The following is a 27,149-nucleotide window of genomic DNA, read 5'->3' as shown; positions in this document are numbered from 1 at the left end:
TCTGGCAGAATGGGCAGCTTGGCATTGGACCCTGGATAATGCTGGCCCCTCCCGCCTTCCCCCACCACCGGCCTAACCTCTCCTGGGCACAGGAAGCCCTGGGAAGCCACACAACAAGGCTAGGCCACAGGCTGCGGGCTTCCCTCCTTTCTTCACATGGCCACCAGCTTCCAGAATGCCCCCCTGAGACCGTTTGTGGGTTCTGGGAGGGGCGAGGCCTGTGGAGCAGGGACTGGGGGACCCCCTCTCCCCCACCACACCTTACAGCGTGGCCCAAGGGCATCCCCCCAAGCATCTCTGAAAGTGTGAGATGGGGACGGAGGATCAAGTCTGGAGTATCACCCACATCTGCCCTCCTCCTCCTCTGCTCCTGCAGTTCCCGAGCAGTTTCTCTGTTAGGGCATGCTTATACAAACACAGACACACATCCACCCCCACACACAGCCTGCTCCCACTTCCCCATCAGGACATTCTTCCACTGCCAGCGCCCAGGCCACTCTTCCCTGTCTCTATCACTTGCATCCTGTATTTCCCTAGAGATAGAGGATCACATGGGAAGGGTAACCCACCTGAAAACCAGTGAGGGATTTCCCTGCCTAAGCTAATGGGCAATAGGCCCCGAACCCTGTACTGAGTGTGGAATTTCCTCAGTGGACCATTAGTTAGGACCCGTCACCTACTGGACTGTGAGTTAGGACCCCTCACCTACTGGACTGTGAGTTAGGACCCGTCACCTACTGGGAATATTCTGTTGCAGCATCAGGATGCAGAGATCTCCCAAGAAATGCTTTTGGTTCCTGCTTCATAGGCCTCTGAGAGTGGACTCAGAAGGCATGAGTCACTTGCTGGAGAGAGCAGACACTGTGTTTGAGTGGGTTTAATTCAGTCTATAGATAGAAATCATTGTTTTCATTTCAAGGCACGTGTGTATAGAAGTAAATACTAGAAAACCAGCATGAATGTATGTCTTTTTGCTAAATTTCACTTCTAGCTCCTGATGAATAAGGTGATCATCTGATGAAACTGATGAGAAGGGCAAGTGCTGAAGTGTTAGAACCTTCTGGCTGCCTAGGTCTCATCTGAGATTATTTCTGGCCACCTTGAAATCATAAAATTTAACAATACAACAGTGTATGGTTTCAGTAAGAGCGTCCAACAAAAACATTGTTTTATTCTTGATCACAGAGGCTAGGAGCTATAAAAGAAATTCCTTTAACGAGCGTACCTCTAGCCAGAACTTCAAGTTACTCCAAATCCTTTTAAAACCTCGCCCATTGTTTCCAAGCATTCCAGCGAGCCACGCCAGCCATTTATGTGAATACCGTCTATTCACCAAAATCTCAGGCACCTCCATGTGGACTTCCAGAATTTGCTGCATTGACAGTTGAAATCCTTAGCTTCTTTGTGGGCTCCAGAATCAGAGATTTAAAATTTCTCACATACCTTCTGGGAGTTCTAGCTAAGTATGAGCTGAGAGAGGTTTCCACTAGTGCAGATTCTCTCTAATGTTCAGTTATCTGCAAAAAATGATGCTTCTGAGCCAACTGGGCAAACAAACGGAAACGCCAGTGCTAATCTAATGATACCTGCTGGTTTATTCCAACGATCTTCATGTGAATATGTGCCATTTTGCAAATCACAGTGCTCCTGAAGGACCTGTGGTACGTTGCTCTCCCCATGGCAGTATGTGTGTTTTGCTGAGGTTCCCTAATTCTTTCCAACATAGGCCGCCTTCTCATCGTACCCAGCAGGGCACTGCTCTTACAGAGAGTGGTCCTCTTAACAGATCCAGGGTGAATGGAGATGGAGGTCTCCAACCACTGGGACTTGTACTTTGCCACAGAGCAGTCTAGAAAACAGATATGTTTTAGAGACTAGAATTAAGAAAACGTATACTCATTCAGAGGTTGGTCCTGGTGGTGGCAGGGATTTGAGAAATGACCTTAGCCTCCCACTAAAGGAAAATCACAAGCTCTTTTCCAAGTGGATCCTGTAGTAGCTGTGGGTGTGTGTTTCACGAGGCTGGATGCGGAGCCAAGTGTTCAGGGTTTGTTTTTGTGAGTCGGCTCTGGGACTAATTAGGTCCATAATGAGGCCAGGGTTATTTTTCTCTGCCAGTTTTTGTGGTCCGGGGGCCAGACCCTCATTTTGCGGAGGTGAGAAGCACGCTTAGCATTGCAACTGGAGAGCCTCGGCAGGCCCCTTTGACTGCTAAACTGGGGGACATCTGAGCCCCCCATAGTCCTGCTTGAAATCCAGTGCAACAGATGCTCTTGGGGTGTCTCTTCTACTCAAATGTTGTGCTGAGTGCTTCTAGGGGAGACATGCAGGGCGTTATCTCAGCAAGCACAGCCTCACCGGGGTTGGACGCATGACAGGACGTGATGCCTGCCCTCAGAGAGCTCCAGGGTCATCGGGCTTTACAGGAGGTAGGGCCCAGCTTGGAGGTCAAAGGTCAGAGAGGCTTTAGGGAACAGATGGGCTGTGAAGATGATGGGCCTTCGAAAGAGGGATGTTTTTGAAAATCAGGATTCAATGGCAGGAGGAACAAAAGCCCCAGGTGTGTCGGGGAAGAGCAGGAAGCCCCATTTGGGCTAGAAGTAGAGAAGTCACGGCTGGAAGGTGAGTCTGTGTCAGATTGCACAAGGCCTTGAATGCCCGGTGGGATTTACAGTCCATTTGGTAGGGAGGAGAGGAGCCCTGGAGGCCCCTGAGCAGGGCCACGGCATTTAGGGAGATGCCGATGGTGGCCAGATACAGGGTCTGCTGAGACCAGAAGTGGGGTGCATGGGGCAGGAGCAGGCTTCAGAGCTGAAGCTCCAGGACTGGGCGAGGTGGGCTGCCCAGGCCTAGGGGAGGTGACTGAGTTGGACGATGCTGCAGGGTGTTGAGTCGAGAATTCTCTCAGGTTAATGATCCTGTGCAGGGACCTGACAGCTGCCCGAGAGACACTCAACGTGACAGCCGCCTGGCAAGCTGTCACTTGAAACCTCTAATTCAGACACATCAGATAAAACAAAAGCAAGATGCTCTTCAAGATCCCCTGGTGGGTTCAGCCAAGGATAAGCCGGGCCCATTCATGACTGTGGTTTTCTTTCCCCAGAATAACCCCAGCAACAAACTGGTGAGCACGAGCAACACAGTCACCGCAGCCCACATCAAGAAGTTCACGTTTGTCTGCATGGCTCTGTCACTCACGGTAAGGACAGAGGCTCTCTCTGTCTCTTCTCTCTGTTTGGTTTTTGTGAAGGGGCAAGTTGCTATTTTAAAGGGGGAAATCTTATTTTCCACGATGTAACGTGATGCTAGATTAATTAGCAACCTCTTCAATACATGTTCTTCTTCAAATGTGAACAATTGTTATTCAAGGAGGCCCTTGAGTCTAGAATAAAGGACCTACTTCAGGCGTTTCTTGGGACTTCTCAAATGCTGCAGAAAGGAAGAGGTTGTCTTTAATTGGAATAATACACTTGTCTTGCTGAAAAATTTCCAGCCCACTTTTTAAACATCAAGAGTCAACTTTACAACCATCCCTGTCTCTTTTCCAAATTTAATCAGCATTATTTCAGTTTTCCCCAGTGAAAATTCCTTTCCAGTTATGTTTGTGCTGACATAGCCTACTTACTTGGCCATTGCATGCCCAAAGGCATTGAGCCCCTGTGGGATCCCAGGCCCATCTATCTGCTGAGGATACAGCTGTGAGCAAGCATGTGTGACAGTGTGTCAGCAGCAAAGCCTGTCAGTATTTCTATGCACAACCTTAAATAAACAACACAAATCCTTCATTATCAAGCCCCTGCGAGTAATTCAGGTGTGTTTGAACATTGCTCATGTTCAAAAAACATGGAGAAATTAGGTGCATGCTTTATAGTCCAAAGGACGTGGTATATAATTTAAGGTTATTTAGAGTATTTATCAACAGTGGCAAAAAACCTACCGTTTATAAACAGCCTTCCATTGGAGACTGTGCCCTCTGGGTTATAAAGATGGAGATGAGAAGAGGATAAAAAGAAATAAAGGTCTTTTGAACTTGGTTCTGCTTTCTATGTTTATTGTTGCGACAACACATGTCCTATGAAATCCTGTAGAAACATACATTCACATATACAATAGAAGTACTTGCAGAAATGTCAAGATGTGTGCAGTTGTCATTGTCAATAACTAATAAAGAGGACCGAAGGCCATGAAGACGTTGGATTATGCCAGTAACGGGAACACAGGAGCTGGGTCCTTCTTACCATCATCACAAGAACCGTGGAGCTTGATGAGCTCTGTTAGTGGGCCATTAAAATCAAGGCCTGCATACATTTTAAACCTTTAATGGACATTTTGAAAGCCTGCAGCTTAATATTTGATCCGTTGATCCAACACCTAATTAGATTGTCACAAGGGCAGTGCCCATCACAGAAGACCTCTGACACTGCCAAGTCATGACCTCGTGTCCTCAGCTGCCCTTGTCACCACCAACACAGCCCCTTTTGCCAGCCTGTCCCTGTGGAACATGGGGGCGTTGGGAACCTATTCCAGCACTGCCTCACTGCAGAAGAATTTCTGATAGCAATGCCTGTTTGAGTGGGGCCGGTTCCCCAGGCAGCCCTGCTCCCCTGTTAGCATGATTTCTCTCTGTGGTGTTTAAGCTTTTCCATAGTTCCCTAAAACATTAGCAAAACACTGAGCAACTTTGAAACCATTTAGAAGAGCATTTTAGGCAGAACAGAGCAGGTTTCTATTCCAGGAACAGGCCTCAGCATTTGGAGACTGTGTTAATGGCTAGAAGTCCAAGGTTGGACTGACTGCTGTGAGGCCCTATGACTTGGACCTCACCTGCTTATAAAGCTGACAACTCCTGGCTGCCGCTGGCTCTGCAGTCCAGAAACTTGCCTCCTCTCTCTTCTTTCACACTGTTTAACTAACACCTTCCCGCAGCTAGAGTTGAATCTGATGGAGAGCTTTACCGGATTGAGCTTAAGGACATTCTCCTCTCTTTCAGTTCACAGGCAGTAATTTGTACTTCTAAAAAAATTACTCTGCAGCAAGTTTATTTTGAAATGATGATGACTTATAATCTGGGAAAGTGCTTACATTTCCCAGGTAGAGGCTTTATTTATTATTCTAATCCTCTATCTGAAAACCATCTGTGACTTGAAGTTTCTCAGGGTAAATTTTCACCTTCTAGAAATAGAGATTCAGAACCCTTTGTCGGAAAGGAACTTGGAGATGAACTAGTCAAAACCCATAATTTTTCAGAAGAGGAAATGATTCACACCGGACAAGTGACTCGTCCAAGTATCCAGTAATAGAACCGGCTACAGCCCAGCCTTCAGGGCGTGCTCTCCAGGACCCTGTCCTCTGAACCTCACTGTTCCCAGAGAGTAGGAACAAATATTGGCCCTTAGGCCTCCAGATCGGGGCACTCACCACCATGCCTGAAGCGGTGGTTTCTTGCCCATTAAAAACCATAGTATTTGAGTTTGTGGTTTAGGAAGAGTCTCACATACACCATCCTTACGATGATTCAGTCAGTTGATCCAACATCTTGGCTAAAGGAATTTTCACTGAAAGACACATAGAAAAAAATATATAGAGGGAGATTTTTCTTTCTTTTTTTTCTTTTTTGCGATAAAGTCTCACTCTGTCGCCCAGACTGGAGTGCAGTGGCATGATCTTGGCTCACTGCAACCTCTGCTTCCCAGGTTCAAGTGATTCTTCTGCCTCAGCCTCCCGAGTAGCTGGGATTGCAGGCGCCCCCCACCACACCCGGCTGATTTTTGTGTTTTTAGTAGAGATGGGGGTTTCACTATATCGGCCAGGCTGGTCTCGAACTCCTGACCTCAAGTGATCTGCCCGCCTTAGCTTCTCAAAGTGCTGGGATTACAGACATGAACCACCACGCCCAGCCGGAGATTTTTCTTTCTAAATTAAACATTAAACTGTCCCTGTAATGAGTACACACCTTATTTTATCTCTTACTGTATTCATTCTTGTACATCTTTTGCTGCTCTTGGGCCCCAAACTTCATGAGGCAGGGTCTACAATGTCATCTTTTATCCCCAGGGCTTAGCATCCTTCTTGACACTGAGAAAGGTCACAGTAACAGGTTAACAAACACAGGAATCAACTAATCCTTAATTATGAGACAACGGTCGGTAAGGTACCAACAGCATTCACCCTTGTGAACGGCTATCTTCTCATTTATGCTCCATTTGTACTATCTTAAAAGCTTTTAAAAGGCCCTTGATTTTCTAGTCTACTTTCTTTTTTCTTGGTTTTGGAGTTTATTTTTTTTTAACTTTTTGTATAGAAGGGGTCTCACTATGTTGCTCAGGCTGATGTCGAATTCCTGGCCTCCTAAAATGCTGGGATCTGAGGCATGAGCCACTATACCTGGCCTGTTTTTGTTTTTTGAATTTTGAAACTTCTTAATGTCAGGAAATAATGAAGCAGAGGTCATTGAAACACTTGAAAGCAGCACACTTAGTGTTTATTTCAGCAGATGATTCTGTGTATACAGTAGGAGCTGCATGATGATGCCACAGCCCTCCACACATTGCCCAACGTTAGCACGCTTTCCTGCACTCGGCTGCTTTGGGAAAATCAACTTTTGTCCCTGAGTCTTTGAGAAGAGCTGACCCCCAGGATCCTGTAGACACCCAATGACTCAGTGATTCAAAAGAAAACGTATACGGTCCAGAATCAAAATGCGTCCTTCCCTCAGAACGGCCCCCTCTCCAGGCCCTGACATTTGGAGTTCAACACCTGCCTTTGCCTGTGAAAAACACCGCGGTGTCACTGCTGACCGTTAGTAAGAGGCTCATTTCAGCATGCTACAATGATGTGTTGGTTTATTCCCTATTACACATTTTCTATTTAAATTTAGAGTATCTGTCCTACTCCAGAAGTTGGTTCTGCCCTTGTACTCTTATCCAGCAGTGTTGTTGATCACTGAGTTTTCAGAAAAGCAGCAGATGTCTTCTGCCCAGTGTGGAAGAAGGGCTGAAGTCAGAGGGGTGTGGAGTAGGAAAATGGAAGTGTTCGCGTTTTCCATTAGCATCTTGCTTTCAGTCTTTCAGAGCTGCGGTTAGGCATGCTCAGCCGGAGGTTGATGGATTGGTCTCTCTAAACCGTCTGATGGGCATGAGGATGAGAAAAGGGGGTACCTTTAGTTGATCCAAAAGATTAACTTCAAAACAGTAGAACTGTCAGATGAAACGGAATCCCCTTGATAGCAATGAGGGCGCAGACACAGTGTAAACCCAGGTTAGCAAGGCGCCTGCGGACTGACAAGCAGCTGTTTGGGGTGAAGGGAAGCACAGTTCAAATGCGGCTGAAAGCCATTTGGAAGAACAGCTTCAGAGGGTCTGCTTTCACGGGAAGCGAGCGGGGTTGCAGCCAGGCAGAGGAGACTGCGCCACAGCCTCGCCATGCAAGGTGCCTCCGCCAGTGCTGGAATCAGAGCCGGTGGCCGCCTTGCCCTGAGCCTTCCCGGACAGCTGTGGCCGCTGTCTCTCATGTGACCGGCTGTAAAACACAGTGACAGTGAGAGTGCCCTAAAAGGCTGTGCTTTTCTAGGTAGACACTCCTGGAGCCACAGGCTGAGCCGGCAGTGAGCTCACAGAAAGGAGCAGGCACCACAGTCCTTCCTCTTAGGTGGGGAAGGCAGCCGGCAGTGCTGACCTTACAGAAACCCAACCTCCTCCAAACCCTTGGGACCTGTCATGGTGCCCTCCCGGACTCTAGATGTGGCGATAAGATAGAAACCACTCACCGTCATGGGCTATATCTTCCAACAGTCCTTTTGGTGGTGAAGAATTGTCCCAAAAGAGTAACGGACCTCCCTATTCCTGGATGCCAGGCCCAGTGGTGAAAGCCAGCCCATCAGGCTGCTAAGTTTACCAAATGTGCCAATTTACCCAAAACATGACTTTTAAAAACCATTTCTGAAGTCCATAGCCAATCATATTTTAATAAACAGAAGTTTTTAACACCTTTGGATGCTTTTAGTTGACTAGTTTCCATTTTGATTTCACAATCACATTTTCAGAACATTTGGTGTTTCTCTTCTCAAGCTCCCTGCTCTGCTCTACTCTGGGGAGTTAGTGCCAAAAGGGGGCCCTCTGCTTGAGGAGACATAGAGAAGGATCCATGCAAAGCACAGACTTGGCCTCTGCTAAGGTCTCCCCAAACCATTAGCACACAATAGAAATGGGCATCTCTCCAGACGGATCTTGGCAAGTAGAGCCAACTGGGCACTTTTGTGCAGTGCACAACCTACACGACCATACCCAGCACCCCTGGGATGCCACATTCAGAGAAAGTCAGAGAAGGGGGAGAACGAGTATCAGGGAAAGGAGAGTGACTGAAGGTCAGAGAGGTGGAGTAGCATGAAGGTCAGAAGGAGACGGAAGAGAGACTGATCAGAAAAAGAGGGGAGGTGACGAGTCAGAGAAAACTGGAGCGGAATGGCAGAGGTGGGGGTACAGACAGGGAGAATGTGGAGGTCCCAGAGACCCTGGGGCCCTCCCAGCCCTTGGGCCCTGCCAATCCTTCCAGTAAAAAATTGCTATATATTTTAGAAGAGTTTAAAAGAGACAAGATCTTAAAACTCAGAAAATTTGACAGATTGTTGGTTGGTCAAATTGGTTATCCAACGGTTGATTTTTGGTGAGCTGACCTGTTTCGAGATGGCAGGTGGCCCCGCACACCCATATTCCGATTACGCTGAGGTCATGGGACTATGCCAGGACCCCCAGACTGCATCCACTGGCCCCCGAATAACTGACTTCACTGGCTTCAACACATGGAGGCTGCTTGATGTGGAGGTGTTGCTGTCACTTGAGGCAGAGAGAGAAGGAAGCCTGGCCACGCTGCCACAGTGTGCCAATCAAACCACGTGGCCTCACGCAATAGAGTGCAAGGGTATCTGAGGTCAGTGGCTGTTTGTATTTAAGGATCTGATTCTTTAAAAAAAAAAAAGTTAAAATAGGTTTTTACTCTGGATGTTTCTGAGCCTTGCTTTTTGCAGTCAGTGGGCAGTTAAAGGGAGACTGTGAACCTGCATTCAACCCGGAACCTTCTATCTTTATTGTTATGGGTTGAATAGGATTCGCCAAACATTCTTATGTTAAAGTGCTAACCCCTGGTACCTCAGAATGTGACCTTACTTGGAAATAGGGTTAAGATGAGGTTCTGGTAGGTGAGTAGGGTGGGCCCATAATCCCATATGACTGGTGCCTTTTTAGAGGAAGAAATTTGAATACAGACATGCACACAGGGGAAGCGCCATGTGTAGGTTGGCGTTTCGCTGCCTCAGCCCAAGAGCTACCAGAAGCCAGGAAAGACCTGGAACAGACCCTTTCCTAGCACCTTCAGAGGACCCGTGGCTCTGCTCACACCTTGATTTCGGTCTCCAGAACTGTGGGACAGTAATTTTCTGTTGCTCAGTCACCCAGTTTGTGTTATTTTGTTTTGGGTGCCTGGCAAGCTAACAACTATGATTTCTGAAAGCAATGAATCTTCTTGTCACTTAAGGCCACATGGATTGATGAACCAGACTTCTGACAATTCAACTCACTTGTTTTTGTTTTTTGCTAGAGTCTATCTCCTTTTAGTTTCTTGAGACATCTCTATTATTTTATTTCCAGATTCTCCATGTGAGTAGAGGATTTGCTTAGAAATATAATACTTTATGCAGTGTGGCCCTGTGTCTGCATTTTTTTAGTTTAATTTTTTTGTGTGGGTACCTAGTAGGTGTACATATTTATAGGGAACATGCGCTATTTTGATACAGGTAACCTGTGCCAGCACTTACGTGCTTAATGATATTTTTGCCAAAGGTTTCTTTGGGGACAGGGGTATTGACATTGTAGCATCTGATAGAAGTACCAGGACTAGATTTAAGTTACTTTGCTTCTTATTTTTATTCTGCTTTTTATTCATCGAATAATGCAGTGCCCCTCAACAAGGTCTTTGCAGAGCCCAGGACTAACCTGTGCCACTACAAACATTCAAAAACTGAAATATTTTTCCAATTTTCAGGAAACAAAATAAGTTGCTAGAATTTTATTCATTTGTATTTATCCCCCCCACCAGATTGCCTCAAAATCTTGATCTCTTCTACTATTTACCACTTGAACCTTATAAAGGATAATCTAATTTGGCACAAAATTATAAAAATTACTCATTTTTCATTTTAACGTATCAATACACACCCGTGTTCTGCCAAGAACCCACGTGGGGCCCACCACCTGCATGAGTTTGAAAGCAACAGGGAAGACAGCTTGTTTATACCCTGGGCCTGCAGACACTCACTGCTCACCAGCCCCTCCAATCCCTTAAGGAAGTAAAGCCTGGGCCCCACGGATCCCTGCACCTGCTGAGTGCCGCCTGACCCAAGTCCCACCTCAAAGAGGCAGGTGCCCAACCCCGCTCTTTCGGTTTTCACTGCTGTGGAAGCAGAGCTATCACAGTGTTATAAACAAAGTTTCAGTGCCGAAGAAGACATAGCACTCGAATATAAAATTTTCTTTTTAATTCTCAGCAAGGCAATGTACTTCTATAGAAGGGTGCGCCCTTACAGGTGGAGCAATGGTGAGCGCACACTTGGACAAGGGAGGGGAAGGGGTTCTTATCCCTGACGCACATGGCCCCTGCTGCTGTGTTGTTCCCCTATTGGCTAGGGTTAGACCACACAGGCTAAACTAATTCCGATTGGCTAATTTGAAGAGAGTGACGCGGGTGAGTGGTTTGCTGGAAAAAATGGTTATGGCAGAGCAGGAAATCGGAATGAGTCAGGGTGGAGCAGGTAATCAGAAAAGGTTGCTTTACAAGGAATTTAAGTTTAAAAGTAGAAGGCAAAGAATTGAACATACTGACATACTGATTCTTTGAAGAGCAGTTTAGAACTCATATCTAGCAATAGGGAGAGGTCAGTCACAAACTGCCATCCCACACTAATGGTGAAGTCACTCAGTAGGGCTTCATTGATCGATTTCCATGATTAATACCTTATGATTCCCTACAGGTTTTTTAAAAATTGGTTTTCTTAGTCTCAGCTTAAAGACAGTGTACAGAAACCCGACATCAGTTTGACCGGGTGCTTAGTCCAGACCCTCCCGACATGCACGCACCATCAACGTGGAGAAAGCAAGGATGCGGTGCCCCTGGCCTCTCGGCTTTCCAAGCCCAGCACCAGCTCGGAGGCGCTGAGGCACCCCGGGCTCCGCACACGAGCACCTTCTCCACGGCCTGAAACACCCGATGGCCTGCTATTCCCTTGGGTGCAGCAGGCAGGGAGCCCAGCAAACCCCATGTAAATGATCTCAAAATACCTCAAAAATTACCAAATAGAGGTAATTACATGAAGCAGTGTGTGAAATGAGCACAGTGAGGATCTAAAACAGCTGATTAGCATGCTAAGTGGCCGTTGTGTAAGTTTAATGAAGTAACCTATCATTTGACACAGGAACAAAAGAAAACAATCAAAAAAACACTCTGATCACAGGAGAGACTTCACTGGCTTCCCTCTCCCAGGCCTGGGTGTCTCCTGCATCTCTGGGCAGCACGCGTTAGGTGCTTTTAGCTAGTCTGTGGTCTTTTCTCAAAAGGGTCTTCATTTTCTCTTAAAGGCTCGCTACTGTATCCCTATCTCTGGGTCAGATGTCCCACTTGCTCAGGCACAGTAAGGTAAACGGGTTTGAATGGTGCCATGAAATTATTCTAGGGTCTTTTTGTATCTTCTGAGCCCAGTGCAAGGCTAAAAGAACCACAAAGCGCTGCCGAGAAAGCACATATGGCAAACAACAGTGCCTTGAAACCTGCTCACTATGAATCAGGCACCAGACAGTTTTCAATGGCCTGTAGTCCTCCCTGGAGATGGCTCTTAACTGATGTGGCTTGAAGAATGAACAGATGATTACCAAAAAAGAAGTTTCCAGAGGGCCAGGGTGCACGCACTGGAGCTGACACCACTGATCTCTTTCAAGTTCCCACCTTTGAAACTGGAGATGAGTTCAGATGGGGGGCTGCCTGTCACGCCTGTGGCTCTCATGACAGCTGACTGCCCTGTCTGTGTCTGTTGACTTAAAGAGGGAAGAGGGATGGAGGCAGAGGGATTTAGATCAAGCTGGAATTGGCCACATAGCTTGGTGCTTATAGGCGTGAGCCCTGGAGCCACAGGGCTTGGGTTCAAATCCAAGCTCCACCACTCACTAGCTGAGTGGCTTCAGGAAAGTCGCTCAAAACTGCAAGTTTCAGTTTCCCCAGATGCCACACAGAGATAATAAGAATTGCTCACCTTTTAAGATTTTAAAAGGAGTAAAAGCTTAGTGAGATACCTAGCATGTGCTATAAGCAAAGAATGCCAGCTGTCCTCGGCCACCAGCTCCACCACCGGGGCACTCGGTGGTCCCTAACACAGGGAAAGAGGGCTGCACATGTACCTAAGTGACTAGGGGTATATTTTATGCCAAGGAATAATTTTATGAATTATATCTATATCTTATAGATAAATATAAAGTTTATAGTCTTCACATTTTTGTGGGTTTTGTTGGGAGGGATTGTTTTTTTAAAAGCCAGTCTCTTGATTGTTAGATTTACACACACTTTCAATAGACAGACCCTGCCACAGTCATGACCCCTGTATGCACCACTCTTCTCCCTGCGGAAGCTCCTTGGTTGAGCCATCACCCCCTGCTGTTTACAGCCTCCCAACCCCAGGCACAGATGGCGCTACCCGAGCCCCATCTTCTTGCTAACACAGAGATGCCAGTTCTCCATCAAGCTGTAGTGAGCACATAAAGGGGAATGAATAGGTTGAGTCCTCTGACTAGACATCTGATAGAACCACAGACACAACCACATAGTAGAAAATGCCAGTAAGGACCAATTTTAAGTTGCACCTGGGCCTAGGAAGCGTGTTCACATTTGGAAGTCCTCAGATGAGAAAGAACACCTGTGTGTCCGCAGAAACCTGGGTCCTGTGGGGCACACATGATGCTTCCTAGGGACCCCTCACGACCCTTGTTCGCATGACACTCACAGCTCCCTGGGCCTCCTGTGTGTCTCGTCTCTCCCCACATTGCCCTGTCCCACACAGGTGTGGCCGTATGCATCGCCGAAGTCATCGAACGCCTAGGCAGTGGAGCAGGACACGTCAGCCCATCACCTTCACTAACGCAGCCTAAGGCTATATCCGCTTTTTAAATTAGCTGCCTGGCACTGTTCTCAGGATAAACATGAGACCCATAAGCTCCAGTCCAGGACTAGGCCCTTCTAGAATCCATCCTTAGGATTTCCAGCCTCGAGGCTCCCGGCCTCTCCCTGATTCTCTAAGCTTTCTTTCCACCACAGATGCGTTCATGCTGGGAACCTTGCACGCTTTTACCGTTATCAACAGAATGCTTTGCTCCCTCTTGTCACTGTCAGTCTTCAGATCCCACTTGGCTAGGTTTGCGCTCCCTGGCGAGTTTAGAGGTGACTGTCCTTGTTGGAGAAGGCAGACAGAGAGCGGGGGTTTGGAAGGTACGCCCAGCCCCTGGCAGCTCTTTCCCTTTTCCCTTCTTTCTCGTGGCACATTTTTTTACAGCTGTTTTTCTTGATCTGAGCACTCGGGCTTTCACCTCCTGACCTTGTTCTTATGGGGGTTCTTACGTTCTTATGGATACATCGTGTGGTACCACCATAGACCCTGCCATAGACATGACACCTGTGTGCACCAGGCTGCCCGCTTTTCTCACCCGTGTTGGGCCACCTCTCCAGCTCCCCATGCAGCGGTGTCCCCTTGCTCTGTGTTTTGCCTCGGTGGCTGCTGCCTTGGCATTGAGTGCCCCGTCGGGCTTCTTGGCAGGCAGGTGCTTCCTTATCAACCTTTCCCTGGCACAGACAGGCACCCCTTCTCCTGCACTCCTGGCACCTGCTTCTTGCTGGCAAGTACACTGGGCACATCTACATACACGTCGGCGCCATCCTCAAGGCTGCAAGCCCTTGAAGGTAGACTCTGCATGAGGCGTCCCAGGACCTGGGTGAGGAAGACCTGCAAGAGGGTAGCTGCAGGCATGGATGCATGTTTTGCTGTCCCCAGTACCCTCTTCCACACCTGGGGACCACGAGGCCTTCAGATGCCTTCTGTTTTCCTCCTCGGGGCCTGTTTTCTGGTTGTTGGGAGAGAATTTGTCTTCTGAGAGTTTGTCAACCTCTTTTAGAATCTTTGGTGCTATTCAATCATATTTGTCTCTTTTCCATAAGTTTTGAAATCTGTTTTCCTTAATTTCTTTAAAAAAAAAAAAAAAAATTCCCTGATTCCTGTGAATGCGAAAAAGCCATGGCCACTCTCTTTGTCAGCAGCCCAGGATTGTCCCCGCCGGCAAGGCTGTGAGCCCCCCTGCTCTAGCTTCCAGGGAGAAACTTTGTCAGGGAGAAGGGATTAGGTTGGAGGCTGCCAGAGAGGAGAGGGGCTTAGTGGCCTGGTCAGTTCCCCTCCTTGCTGCTGTTTCTGTAGAACCCAGCATGGTCAGATCCTCTCCTTGCGTGCTGTTTCTGTAGAATCCCAGCATGGATCACAGCACAGCGGGCTGCTTCTGTTGGGCTCCACCGCCTGTCGGAGGGAAGTAGGTGCCATCCCAGAGCAGGCGCCCCCGTGGAACTGAGGATAAAGGTGTTTAGTGTTTAAAACATCTTCGTCCTAAAGCTTCAGAACTTCAGGCCGCAGAGAAAGCAACTCGGGAGGGAAAGAAAACAAAGAGCGGCGGCATCAGAAAAGGAAGCAGCCTAAAGAATCCACTCTGTCCGGGTCTTTCTCTTGGACACACTGAGCTAACACCTCTCTGTGCTTGCTGGGAAGTGCCATTCCCAAAGCTAGAAACCAGAATTCTGGCTCCGCCCCTTTTCTCCCCACCAGAGCCTGCCCCACCACTGCAAGGTGGCAGGTCACAGACGGGTTCAGTATTCACCGTGTCCCCCATCCCAGTGGAACCCAGGCTCTGGACACCTCTTCTTGGAAGGTGCAGCTGGCAGATAGAGGTGGAGGCACAGGGAAAGGAACCGCCTCCTAGAAGTCAGAGGTTTGGGTATGGCACTGCCTCTCGCATCCTCAGTTTCCTCAATTAGAATACCTTTTTTTTTTGGTCAGGCGCAGTGGCACACACCTGTAATCCCAGCAGTTTGGGAGGCCATTAGGCGGGTGAATCACCTGAGGTCGGGAGTTCGAGACCAGCCTGACCAACATGGAGAAACCCCATCTCTACTAAAAATACAAAATTAGCCGGGCATGGTGGCATGGTAATCCCAGCTACTCAGGAGGCTGAGGTAGGAGAATTGCTTGAGCCCGGAAGGCAGAGGTTGCAGTGAGCCAAGATCGTGCCACTGCACTCCAGCCTGGCTGACAGAGCGAGACTACCTCAAAAAAAAAAGACTTTTTTTTTCATCATTTCGGGGCCAATTTTGCACCTTGCAGGTCAAGATGGGCTCCTCCACTCCCATTTTTACCTACTGTCCATGTGTAATGGAGAGGCCTTCTGTGCCCTGGTGAGCTTGTCCTGCTCCTGTCTTGCCACTGCTTGGGCTAGCACCCCAAGGATTCCATCTTCTTGGTTGCACACCATTATTTGCAGCTGCATCTCAGTAAAGGGTGTTAGTTCTGAGTCCCCCTGTCATGTGCTAGAAGGCAACAGAATCTGAGCCTGTAGTAAAACTCGCCATCCAACAGGACTTTGTCCGGCTGGCCCTGTGTTCCAAGTTAGAAATTCCGTTCATGAGAATGACCCTGTCTCACCTTCCTGTGGCAACCTTCCCTCCAGCCAGAGCTGTCACTCAACCCTCTTGGGCGGATCCTACAGGCCATATTCCAGCGGTGGTACCATGCTGACCCTTTGTCTGGAACAAAGACGGCCTGTTTGAGGCTTTGTTAATGCTGGGCCACCCAACCCCCACAACATGAGGTGGAGACTGCCGCCCCATTGTTCCCGGCTCCGCTGGAAGAAAATGACTCTCTTGTGCATGGGGATGAAAAAAGAACCAAAGGTGAATTAATGGAATTCACCACTTTCCCATCTGATGCCCCTCACAGTACCCTTGGGCCTGAATGCTTCAACAGCCTAGGGCATCTCGGAAACAGGGAGAAAGCAGGGCTTCTGTGGCCCCAAGGCCTGGATTGAACTCTTGCCCCTGCCTCTTTACCAGCCAGTGACCTGGGGCAAGTCACGCAGTCCCTGTAGGCCCTGTGTCCTCCTCAACCAATAAGGCATCTATCTGGGGAGTGTATGAAGATGAAATGGAATCACATGTGGAGCGCTGTTGGCACATAGTGAGTGACTGGTGAGAATGAGTTCCTTCCCTCTGCCTTCCCTCCGCACTTCTGTCTGGAAGCTTCAGGAATCCAGCATTTGCTCTTTATGTCAGCACGTATAGCAGATTTGAGGGGTTGATTGGTTTATTTTGGGGGAATTTAGGTGAGATGAAGACAATAAAGGCTAGTCCCTAAAACTCCACCTAAGCCCTCATAAGAAGACACCAGGGCAGATGCACACGTGTCATTTAAACAACGAGCAAATGAACAGAGTGTGCTGTTATAAGCAGGTTCCAAATGTTTTTAATTTTTTTTTAATTGTAGAAAAATACACATACAATTTACCAACCTCACCATTTTTAAAGGGCCAGTGAAGTCCATTCACATTGCTGCTTGTCATCACCATCTGTCCATAACTGGGTTGCAAAACTGAAACTCTACACCCATTAAACAGTCACTCCCCACGTCCCCTTCCCCCAGCCCCAAACAAATTCCAAGTTGACTATTAATAGTCAAGGAGAAGGAAAGGCTAAACAGAAGCTGGAGTGTGGAACTTTCTCAATAGTCTTCAGATCCTGTGAGAAAAACCAGGAAAGGATTAAAGCTGCAGAGAAAAGGAATAGGAGTTGGACAACCCTCTGCGGTCTTGGTGCATGGCGCCCCCTGCTGTTTGAGGTATGTCATCTCTTTCCACCAACGCGGCATTACTAGGAATTAGTAAGTCATCTTAGATACCTGAAAGACAGTTTGCTTTCCTGCAGTGTGTGCATTTGGCAATTTCATTAAACCTAGATGATAGCAGGGATGATTTAATTTTCATATTCTTCAAAAAGCTGATTATAAAACTCCATGTGAAAAATGTTGATTTTTTTTTTACCATGAATATGCTGTAACAGTTGATGATTGCATCAACTCTAAATATTCAAGATAGATTTATAATAATTATTATGATTATCAACAAGCCAGATGGAAGGTATCAAATTCTACATAAACACTTTGTAATATGCTCTTCCAAGCTCCTTAGCTAGAAAACCAAGCTCTGTTTCTCTCAGTAATAGATGTCATTTACTTTCATCTATTGTAAATGTAAGTTGTGGTTTGCTACCCCTGCGTTAGCCAACTAGAATTTTTCTAGCCTGACCTTAAGTAAAAAGTCCTCCCCGTGTCCCCACTGCCTGTGATGGCAATAATCATTAACCCTCCTATGAGGTTCCCTACTTTCTCTCACTGAGCAAGATGCGGACGTGGAAGCGTCCCTCTCTCCCTCATCCCCTCACATGCTGTCTCAGAAACATGTGGCTTTTCACCCTTCTAAGGACAGGTCAGTCAATCCCAAGAGCCCATTCCTTCTGGCAGTTGCTACAGGTATGCACCCCTTAAGCGCCGATCCCCAGAAATGGGAGTCACTGGCTACTTTCACACGTTGCCTGCTTTCGGCAATTCACCCTGGTAAAATGACATTGTTTTTCCTTCTAAATTGGGAATCTGAGAGTGTGTCCTGATGGAATTCCATGTCATTCCATTTTTTTCCTCCTCCTCCTCTTCCTCCTCTTTCTTCTTCTTCCTTCTTCTTCCTTCTTTTTCTCCCTCCTTCTCTTCCTCCTTCTCCTCCTCCTTCTCCTCCTCCTTCTCCTCCTCCTTCTCCTCCTCCTTCTCCTCCTCCTTCTTCTTCCTTCTTCCTTTTTTCTCCTTTAATTTTTGGAGACAGAATCTTGTCACTCAGGCTGGAGTACAGTGGCGCGATCTTGGCTCACTGCAGCCTGCAACTTCCTGGGCTCAAGCAACCCTCCTGCCTTAGCCTCCCAAGTATCTGGGATTAAAGGCATGCACCACCACACAGGGCTAAATTTTTTTTGTAGAGATGGGGTCTTGTGTTGCCCCGACTGGTCTCGAACTCCTGGCCTCAAGCAATCCTCCCACCTTGACGTCCCAAAGTGCTGGCATTATAGGCATCAGCCACCATGCCCAGCCCTTCTTTTTTTAATTAACCTTTTTTTTTTTTTAAGAATAACTTCTGATTTATAGAAACCTTGTGGAGATGGCGCAGAGTTGCCATAGACCCCTCACCCTCACTCACATTACTTCACTGCAGCACGCATGTCACAGCCAAGGAGCCAGCCCTGGTGCGCGACTGTGAACCAAACTCCATGATTTATTAGGATTTCACTGGTTTGTTTTCTCATGAGCTCTTTCTGTTCCAGGATCTCATCCAAGACACCACATTATGTCTAGTCATCATGCCTCCATAGCCTCCTCTGGTCTCTGACAGTTTCTTAGACTTCCCTTGTTTTTAAGGCCTCAACAGTTTTGAGGAGTTCTGGTCGGGTATTTGGTAGAGGACCCCTCAGTGTGCGTTTGTCTGGGGTTGGTCTCATGGTTAAGACTGGGCTTAGGGATTTGGGAAGGAAGACCACAGAGACAAAGTGCCACTGTCCTCACATCTTATCGAGGGCACAGACTGTCAACCCGACTTACCGCTGTGGATGTTGACCTTGATTGCATGGCTGGGTTCATGTCTGCCGCGTTCCTCTGCTGCCAGGACGCATTTCCCGTCTCCCCATTGCGCTCTTCAGAAGGAAGTTCCTCCGAAGGAGCGGGAAGGTCTGCTCCCGCCCACCGTAGAGGGGAGCAGCCAATGAATTATTTAGGGTTCTGTGCAGGACATTTGTCCCTTCTCTGCCATTTTTTAATTTCTATCCCTGTGGACCCATGGATATTTATTTGCTGCTTGGGGATATAATTCAATACTACGGTACTTATTTTGTTGCCCAAAGTGTTTTTGCTTTGGCCATTCGGAAGCTCCTTCTGCCTGGCTTCTGTGTCCCTTTGCCGTGTTCCCGTTTTATTTTGGGGCACGCCCTTCCTTCTCACACCACAGATGCTCCGAGCGAATCATCTTGCATTTTCTCTGCCTTGCTCCTAGAATGAGTCATTTCTCCAAGGAGTCCTAGTTCCTTTTATTGAAGAATAAATAGAAAAACCGAGATCTGGGCACTGGGTGGACTATTCTATTTTGAAGGCTGCGTCCTGATGAGGGAATGTTGACAGTAAACTCGACAGCAGAAAACCCACCTCTGCAGCTGCTCAGAGGAACGACTCTTGTTCATTGATGGGAGATTATTAGGGTTGTGTTCTGGTTTGGAAAAGTCCACGTCATTAGGCTCTGCAAATATTTGAGGAACACAGCACGTCATAGTCAACTGGGAGGCATGTTCTACGTTGAGACTACTCTGGGTGAACTCATTAAAATGACACTGTTCCTGAAATACTCTTTGTCAAGGGAACTTGTAAAGTTTCCTGTTTTTTCAAATGGACTGGTTAAATGTAATCTGATTATTACGCTAGGGCTCAGTAGTTTGCTTCGGGAAAGCTCACCTGAAGATAGGTATTACAGCTTTTAATAAACACCATATCCACTTTTTTTTTTTTTTTTTTTTTGAGACGGAGTCTTGCTCTGTCGCGCAGGCTGGGGTGCAGTGGCGCGATCTCGGCTCACTGCAAGCTCCGCCTCCCAGGCTCACGCCATTCTCCCGCCTCAGCCTCCCGAGTAGCTGGGACTACAGGCATCTGCCACCATGCCCGGCTAATGTTTTGTATTTTTTGTAGAGATGGGGTTTCACCGTGTTTGCCAGGATGGTCTCGATCTCCTGACCTTGTGATCCGCCCGCCTTGGCCTCCCAAAGTGCTGGGATTACAGGTGTAAGCCAATGCACCTGGCCCACCATATCCACTTCTAAGTTAAATGTATTCCTTTGTAAGTTATATGTGTACCTAAGTTATATATGCAAGAAATAACCACTCATTGAAAAGCTTGCTGAAAAGTGAAGTGGCATTTTCCTACTGGAAGCATAGCAAGAGCTTCAGGGAGGAAGAAAAAGGAGACATTGATAAATGTGGCATTCCTTTCCTTTAGTTATCTGTGATTGTTCAAACCCCGGATCAGACTAACCGCTTCCAGTTCCGATACCCCATGAAGACCCAGTCTGGGCTGTAGGTGTGTGTGGTTGAAACTGAAGATGCACCTCTGTTGGCACATGGCCTTGATAAGGGGCGTGTAGGGTGTGCTCAGCAGAGACAGAGCCAGATAAAGAACAGAGTGACTGAGTGGTGCCAAGTTGGATCATACTGTGGAATTTTAGAAATGGAATATTGAGCCGTCATCTCAGGAAGCTCCTACTGGAAATCCATCAAACCTTACCTAACTCCATGGTTGTGTTCAAGGTACCAGAACTGTGGTCACCTACACAGCTTGGCTGATACTGATGTCAATGTGTCAGGTGATGTGGGCACACTCACTATCGTTGTGTCCTCAAACTAGACCCCCCCTGCTGCAAAGGTTAACCGATCTTCTACAAGATGGGAAAACGCCTCTGGGTGAACATGACCTGACTGGGGATCCCAGAGCAGGGCCACAGTGGCCCATTTCTGCCGTCTTTCTCTCTGACTTGCAGTTACACCCTCCTTTTTCCTTGGTTCTTATAACTGAAGAGCCACTTTACAAGGATTTTGCAAAGCCTAGAGAATTGCAACATTTGTGTGAGGCATTATCTCACATTCAGATCATTGCTGGCTGCCAAATAAATAAAGCATGCTCATGGTTCCCCTGGAAGCTTCAGGTTTTTAGCAGTATGTGGCCTAGGTCTCTCTAACCCTTAGATACACACAGAATGGCTCACTTTCTGTAGCTTCTAAGGCACAGAGCCAGCCCAGCCTGTAAGGCAGTCAACCCTTAGCTCAATTCTTTACAGTTTTACTGCTATGGGATATATTGGGGGCCCAATATAAAGCAAAGCTGGAAGCGGGGATGATCCATGTATTTGTAGGGGTAGGACATGGACAGGGAAATAGTGCTCCAACTCCATGCTCAGTGTTGTTTAGAATTGTAATGTGAAGTTGCCACCATACCAGGGCTATGACTGTGTGTGATGTCTCAGCCGTACAGGAAAAGATGACAGGGCCACTTATCCAGGGCATTTAGGCAATAAAGTCCCTGAGCTCCAAGTTGCTAGATCTAAGGAAGTATTTTTTCCTTCATGTCAAAGATGGGGTATGAGTACTGTCATCAAGCAGTAGGATTAAATGAGATAGTACCTCTGCCATTTTTGAAAACAGTGGAATATACTTTGCCAGATGCAGAAAATACATAGGGGAATGGCTCTATTGCACTTATAAAGTGAAATATATTTATAATAGATCTCCAGCGTATTTTTTTAATATTTCAACATGATATAGTAAATAAAGTGTGGCTAATTCCATGAAACTTAATGTACTCAGAGCCTGAAAGAATGTTATATTCTGAAATTTCAGTGTTCTGTTCTTACACTGTTGTAATTCATTTTAGAATGTATTCAGTTTTATTTTAGAGAAGAATCACTTGCATTTTAAGTAAAGGAGATAAATATTTGATGAAACTGGCAAGTTTTTAACAGAATCTTCCAAAGTGATGTTGTTGGATTTTAAAATTCAGGTTTTTAAAATTAGCACCAAGTTTTCCAAGTCAGCTCTGTAAGGATTGTAACTCGCAGTAGCATGTCCCCAGCCCACCTCTTCAGCGCTGCTCACTTCCACCCTGTCCCTTTCCTGCTCCCAGAGGCACCCCCAACTCTTGATGGATTGTGACTATGATAAACTCTGACACTCAGCCCTGACGCCCTTCCTTTCTCAAAGAGCATTGGTTTTTCCTGGACTTAATAATTGTCTCAATTATCATTTTTCTTAGCCTTCTGGGTACTTCTCACTAAGTTATTCCCACATTTTCCCTTCGTGGTGTAAATCTCTTTTCAAGTGTTCAAGCACACTAGGTAGTTAGCATCTCTCGTAGCCTTTTTCTTCCTGCTCCAGTAAAGATCAACTGACCTGTGGGCCTACCGCAGCCTTCCCCTCCGCCCCGGAGATTTCCCTGGCTTTTGTCTTGTGCTTCACCCATGCCTTGCTCTTTTCCACTCCATGACTCGCTTGCCTTGGCAGAGCAACCCTCACCAATAGCTTCTTGAAGAAGTGTGCTGGGAGGTAAAACTTTTGAGGCCTTGAATATCGAAAATATTTTTCTTTTAAACGCACTTGAGTGATAGTTTGGCCTAGAGTTCTAGGGTAGAAATCATCTTCCTTCGAAACTTACTGCTCCTTGTCTTCTAGCTTTCAGTGCTACTGAGAAGCCTGAGGCCGGAAGCCCATAGGAAGCTGTGTCCCCAGTAGTGTTTGGTGACATGCCCTGATGGGGCTTTTCCCACGCACTGCAGCACCTCCCACGATGGGCCCTTTCAGTTCTGAAACTGGTATCTTTCCGTCTCAGACGTTCGCTGTCGCCTCTTTCTGGAAATCCTGTTATTTGGGTGTTGGACTTTGTTTCTTTAACTCCTCTCCTGTGCTTCATTTGCACGCCTTCGCCCTTCTGCTCTGTCTCTGTGGTAGGCTTCCCTAAACTTATCTCACCGTTGACTCATGAATTTTACTTTCTGCTTTTATCTTTTTTGTTCTGTGAATGTCTTTGTTTTTCCCGGGGGTGGGGGAGATGGAGTTTCACTTTTGTTGCCCAGGCTGGAGTGCAGTGGCACCATCTCAGCTCACCACAACCTCCGCTTCCTGGGTTCAAGCGATTCTCCTGCCTCAGCCTCCCAAGTAGCTGGGATTACAGACATGCGCCACCATGCCCAGTTAATTTTGTATTTTTAGTAGAAACGGGGTTTCTCCATGTTGGCCAGGCTGGTCCTGAACTCCTGACCTCAGGTAATCCACCCGCCTCGGCCTCCCAAACTGCCGGATTACAGCCATGAGCCACAGCGTCCAGCGTGAATGTCTTTTTTATAACATTCTCCTTCTGTTCTTATTTCGTAGGTGCAGTGTCTTCTCCCATCTCTCTGGGGATGTCAGTGGAGAAAAGTTTTCTTTTTTTTCCCTCTCTCTTTCTCTGTATTGTCTTTTTTTCCTCTTAAGTTGCAGGTTTTTCCATAGTTTTGATCTCACATTGGAGGCCTTTGTCAAAGCCTGCTTTTCCCTGGTTGCCTGCTCATTTTGATAAGTGGGGCTCTGGTTACTAGCTGTAGTAACTCTGCCCTCAACCATGCCAGGTACTCCCCACCCCACCCATTTTACCTTATCCAGAGACTAGGAGTTGATTGGAAGCTGTGAACACCAGGATGAGGTTTCTCACCTGTGAGGGCCTCACTGATGGCTGCTTCATTGGGAGACTCTAATTTTCAGGAACTTGACGTCTTTTCTCTTGGGCTGGTCAGATTCCTCAGAGACCATTTCCGGTCTCCTACCTGGGAAGGCCTCAACTAGTTTCCCATGTTCTGGGGGCATAGAAGAGGAAGGAAGCCCAAACACGCAAATGTCATCCTTCTCTTAATCCCCGTTTTCCATGTACTACAGATTAAGTATGCCTAATCCAAAAATGGAAAATCCAAAATCTGAAACTTTTGAGTGCTGACATGACTCTCAACGTAAATGTTTATTGGAGCATTCTGGACTTTGTATTTGGGGATTAGGGATGCGTAACCTGTAAATATAATGCAAATATTCTAAAATCTGAAAACTTCAGAATCCAGAACACTTTTGGTCCCAATCATTTCAGATAAGGGTTACTCAACCTGTAGTAGGTCTGCCCTGGGCCATGCCAGGTACCCCTCTGTTTTACCTCATCCGGAGACTAAACTCCTGTTTCCTATCAAATTCGGGGAGATGTAGTCACCAGCTGTGCAAGGGGAGCTGTGGATGGATTGCTTACTAACTTGACTTCCAGCCATCCTGCTCTGGACCCCGCCTTCACCCCGTCTCCGGAAGGACCTGTGCCTCACTTTCTGATCTGCGGGGAAGGGAGGTGGGGAGAGAGCTCCACTTTCCCCATTGGGTTCAGGATTCCCTTTTCCTGCATCTGTTACATCAGTTTACCACCTCCCATCTGCTTTCCAGTGTGCCAATTCTGTTGCTGTCTCATCTCTTATTCTTGTAACCAGACTTTAAAAGGTTCATAGGCTGATCCCTACTCTAAACACTAGCATTTCCCTTTTCATGATGTGTGCTGATTCTGTGTGGTTCTGTACATATCCAAGAACTTTCGGGTCTTTTTTTTTATTTGTTAAAGCTGTAAAAATTATATGAATAAACATGTCCATGCGGAACTGGCCAAGCTGTGTGGCAGTCTCCTTAAGCCTTGCCCCAAAGCATGTTGGTTCTGAACGGGCCTGCTCACCCATTCAGAAATAAATGACCCACTCTTGGAGGAGCCACATCTGCTCTGCCATGGGAGTCCCCTGGGTACAGCCCTGGCTCATGGACCAGGGCCTCTGTGGTCAGGAGACAGCCAAGCAGGCAGGTGGCAGATCTGGGACCAGCATGCCCACCACCCAGTCGGGCCCGTTGTCCCCCTTTCGTAACTCTCCAAGGACTGTGCCACACCTGACCTGCTCATTTCACTCGCTTCCACCTTCTCCTCACAGCCCTGTTCGATGTCTTTCCCCCCAGCTCTGCTTCGTGATGTTCTGGACGCCCAACGTGTCCGAGAAGATCTTGATCGACATCATTGGAGTGGACTTCGCCTTCGCGGAGCTCTGTGTTGTTCCTTTGCGGATCTTCTCCTTCTTCCCAGTTCCAGGTAAAGAAAAACAGAATGAGAGAAACGTTCCTGTTCATCCTCACGCCTAATTAAATCTTTCTTTGGAAATGTTTGCAATCATGTCACCAACACAAATGTAAAATGTCATTGTGACTTAGAAAGATGCACAAACATTAGCCAGTAAGGTGAAAGTTCAAGAAATGAATCAATAGGTATAACTTGTTTTTATATATTTTTATTTATATATTTATATGTGATTATATTTATGTTTATATGTTTATATATATTTATAGATATATTTATAGATATTTATATATATTTTTTTTTTGAGACAGAGTCTCTGTCTGGAATGCAGACTGGAATGTAGTAGCGCAGTCTCGGCTCACTGCGACCTCTGCCTCCCGGGTTCAAGCACTTCTCCTGTTCAGCCTCCCAAGTAGCTGGGACTACAGGCGCCCACCACCACACCCAGCTAATATTTGTATTTTTAGTAGACATGGGGTTTCACCACGTTGTCCAGGCTGGTCTCGAACTCCTGGCCTCAAGTGCTCCTCTTTGGCGTCCCAAAGTGCTGGGATTACAGGCATGAGCCACTGCACCTGGCCGTATAACTTGTTTTTAAAAGTGCAGTGATTGCAAAAACAGTAAAAAGAAAGTAGACCCGAAAGGATAGCATGTGGAGTTTTGGAGAAAATAAAACTGCCCTCTGTCTTGATTGTGGTGGTGGTTACACAAATGTGTTCATGTATTAAAATTCTCAGAACCGTGCACCAAAAAGCCAGTTTTACAATATGTTAATTTAAAAAGTGAAATGAAAAAAGAAAAATAGAGTGAGCATATTGCTAAAGCCTGGGGATATACAAAGACAGAGAAGGACTGCTGGAGAAAGGAAGATTCCAGGGCAGCCTGAGGCCAGATGATGGATGGTCAGAAAGGAAACTGCTCATGGCTGAGACAAAAGCCAGTTGGAAAGTTATTACACCAAGCCGATATAGTGGTGTGAGGTATGCCAGACAAGAATGAGGTCGTTCTAGATTAAATGAGAAGAGCAGGTTGCAGAATGGTTGATTAGTATGCAACCATTTCCATAGCAAATATGTAGCACATGTATGTCTGTATTGTCATATGGATGTGCTAAGTGCTTGCATAGCTACATTCTTTTTCTATAAGTAACTCACCAAGCTGCTAACAGTGGTTGCCTGTGGGAAGCAGGACAAGGGCCTGGGAAGTCACCACTGGGAAGAAGACCTTTGTACTCTATTCCCTTTTGTACCTTTTAAATTCTGTACCAGGTGTGTCACCTAGTCAAATATCAGTTTCCCCTAAAGATCCACTTATGTCATTAAACTGGGAAGCCAGAATCTACAAAGCCACATGTTAAGAAAGGAGCCATGGGCCGGGCACAGTGGCTCACACCTGTAATTCCAGCACTTTGGGAATCCGAGGCAGGTGGATCATCTGAGGTCAGGAGGTAGAGACCAGCCTGACCAACATGGTGAAACCCCATCTCCGCTAAATACAAAAAATTAGCCGGGCATGGTGGCACATGCCTGTAATCCCAGCTACTGAGGAGGCCGAAGCAGGAGAATCGCTTGAACCCAGGAGGCGGAGGTTGCAGTGAGCCGAGATTATGCCACTGCACTCCAGCCTATGCAGTAAGAGTGAAACTCTGTCTCAAAAAAACAAGAAAAAAAAGAGAAAAAGAAAGGAGCCATGGAGCCCAGGTAGGCCAGAGCTGATGGAGCAGCCCTTGTTCTAAGGCCTTGCAGCATCACTTTCTGGGCTGTGGCAGAAATGGAGAAGTGGCTGGAAGATCACAGCACCGGGATGGCATCTGGACTTGTTGGGTAGACACAGGGTGAACCAAGCTCTGGAAGGTGTCACCATCCAGAAGGAGCTGCACTCGCAGATTGAGACACATGCAGCTAATTTCCTATGGTAGTGACCAGAGGAGGGGCCTGGAGCGCCCCAGCTGGGAGCAGGCTATAGCTGGGTATGCGATTCACCTTTAATCTCCATTTGACTCCACTTTCTTGTCTGTTAAGATGAAGGGCTTCCAGACGGCTGCCAGGCCCTGCCACTCTTGGCAATCTGTTGGATTTGGGCTAACGAGTTTAGCATATGCCTGGGACCGACTCTCTCCTTTGGTCAAAAATCTCAGTGGGTCTGCCTGCCTAAGAGAAGAAAATTCGCCTTGTTAGTATTAATATAAGGTTTCCACCCAGAGGAAGGCAGGACATACTGTTAGACCAAGCAGACGGCAGAGGTTTCCTTCCAAACCAGCATATCCTGGAAAGGAATCTGTATCCCAGGAAT

General features: G+C 47.0%; 1 protein-coding gene across 2 annotated transcripts in view; it reads left to right on the top strand.

Moving 5' to 3' along the window:
• The window catches only part of ANKH (ANKH inorganic pyrophosphate transport regulator), a 163,832-nt gene that overhangs the window by 126,903 nt on the left and 9,780 nt on the right, over positions 1-27,149 (top strand). For both annotated transcript variants that reach the window (XM_010374091.2, XM_010374092.2), the window contains 2 exons: positions 3,104-3,199; positions 24,743-24,872. In XM_010374091.2, coding sequence (XP_010372393.1) covers positions 3,104-3,199; positions 24,743-24,872 — 226 coding nt within the window. The remainder of the gene's footprint in view (positions 1-3,103; positions 3,200-24,742; positions 24,873-27,149) is intronic.

The sequence above is a fragment of the Rhinopithecus roxellana genome, chromosome 3 (genome assembly GCF_007565055.1).
Source record: "Rhinopithecus roxellana isolate Shanxi Qingling chromosome 3, ASM756505v1, whole genome shotgun sequence".
In the NCBI taxonomy this organism is placed as follows: domain Eukaryota; kingdom Metazoa; phylum Chordata; class Mammalia; order Primates; family Cercopithecidae; genus Rhinopithecus; species Rhinopithecus roxellana.
This window is presented reverse-complemented; position numbering and strand designations above follow the sequence as displayed.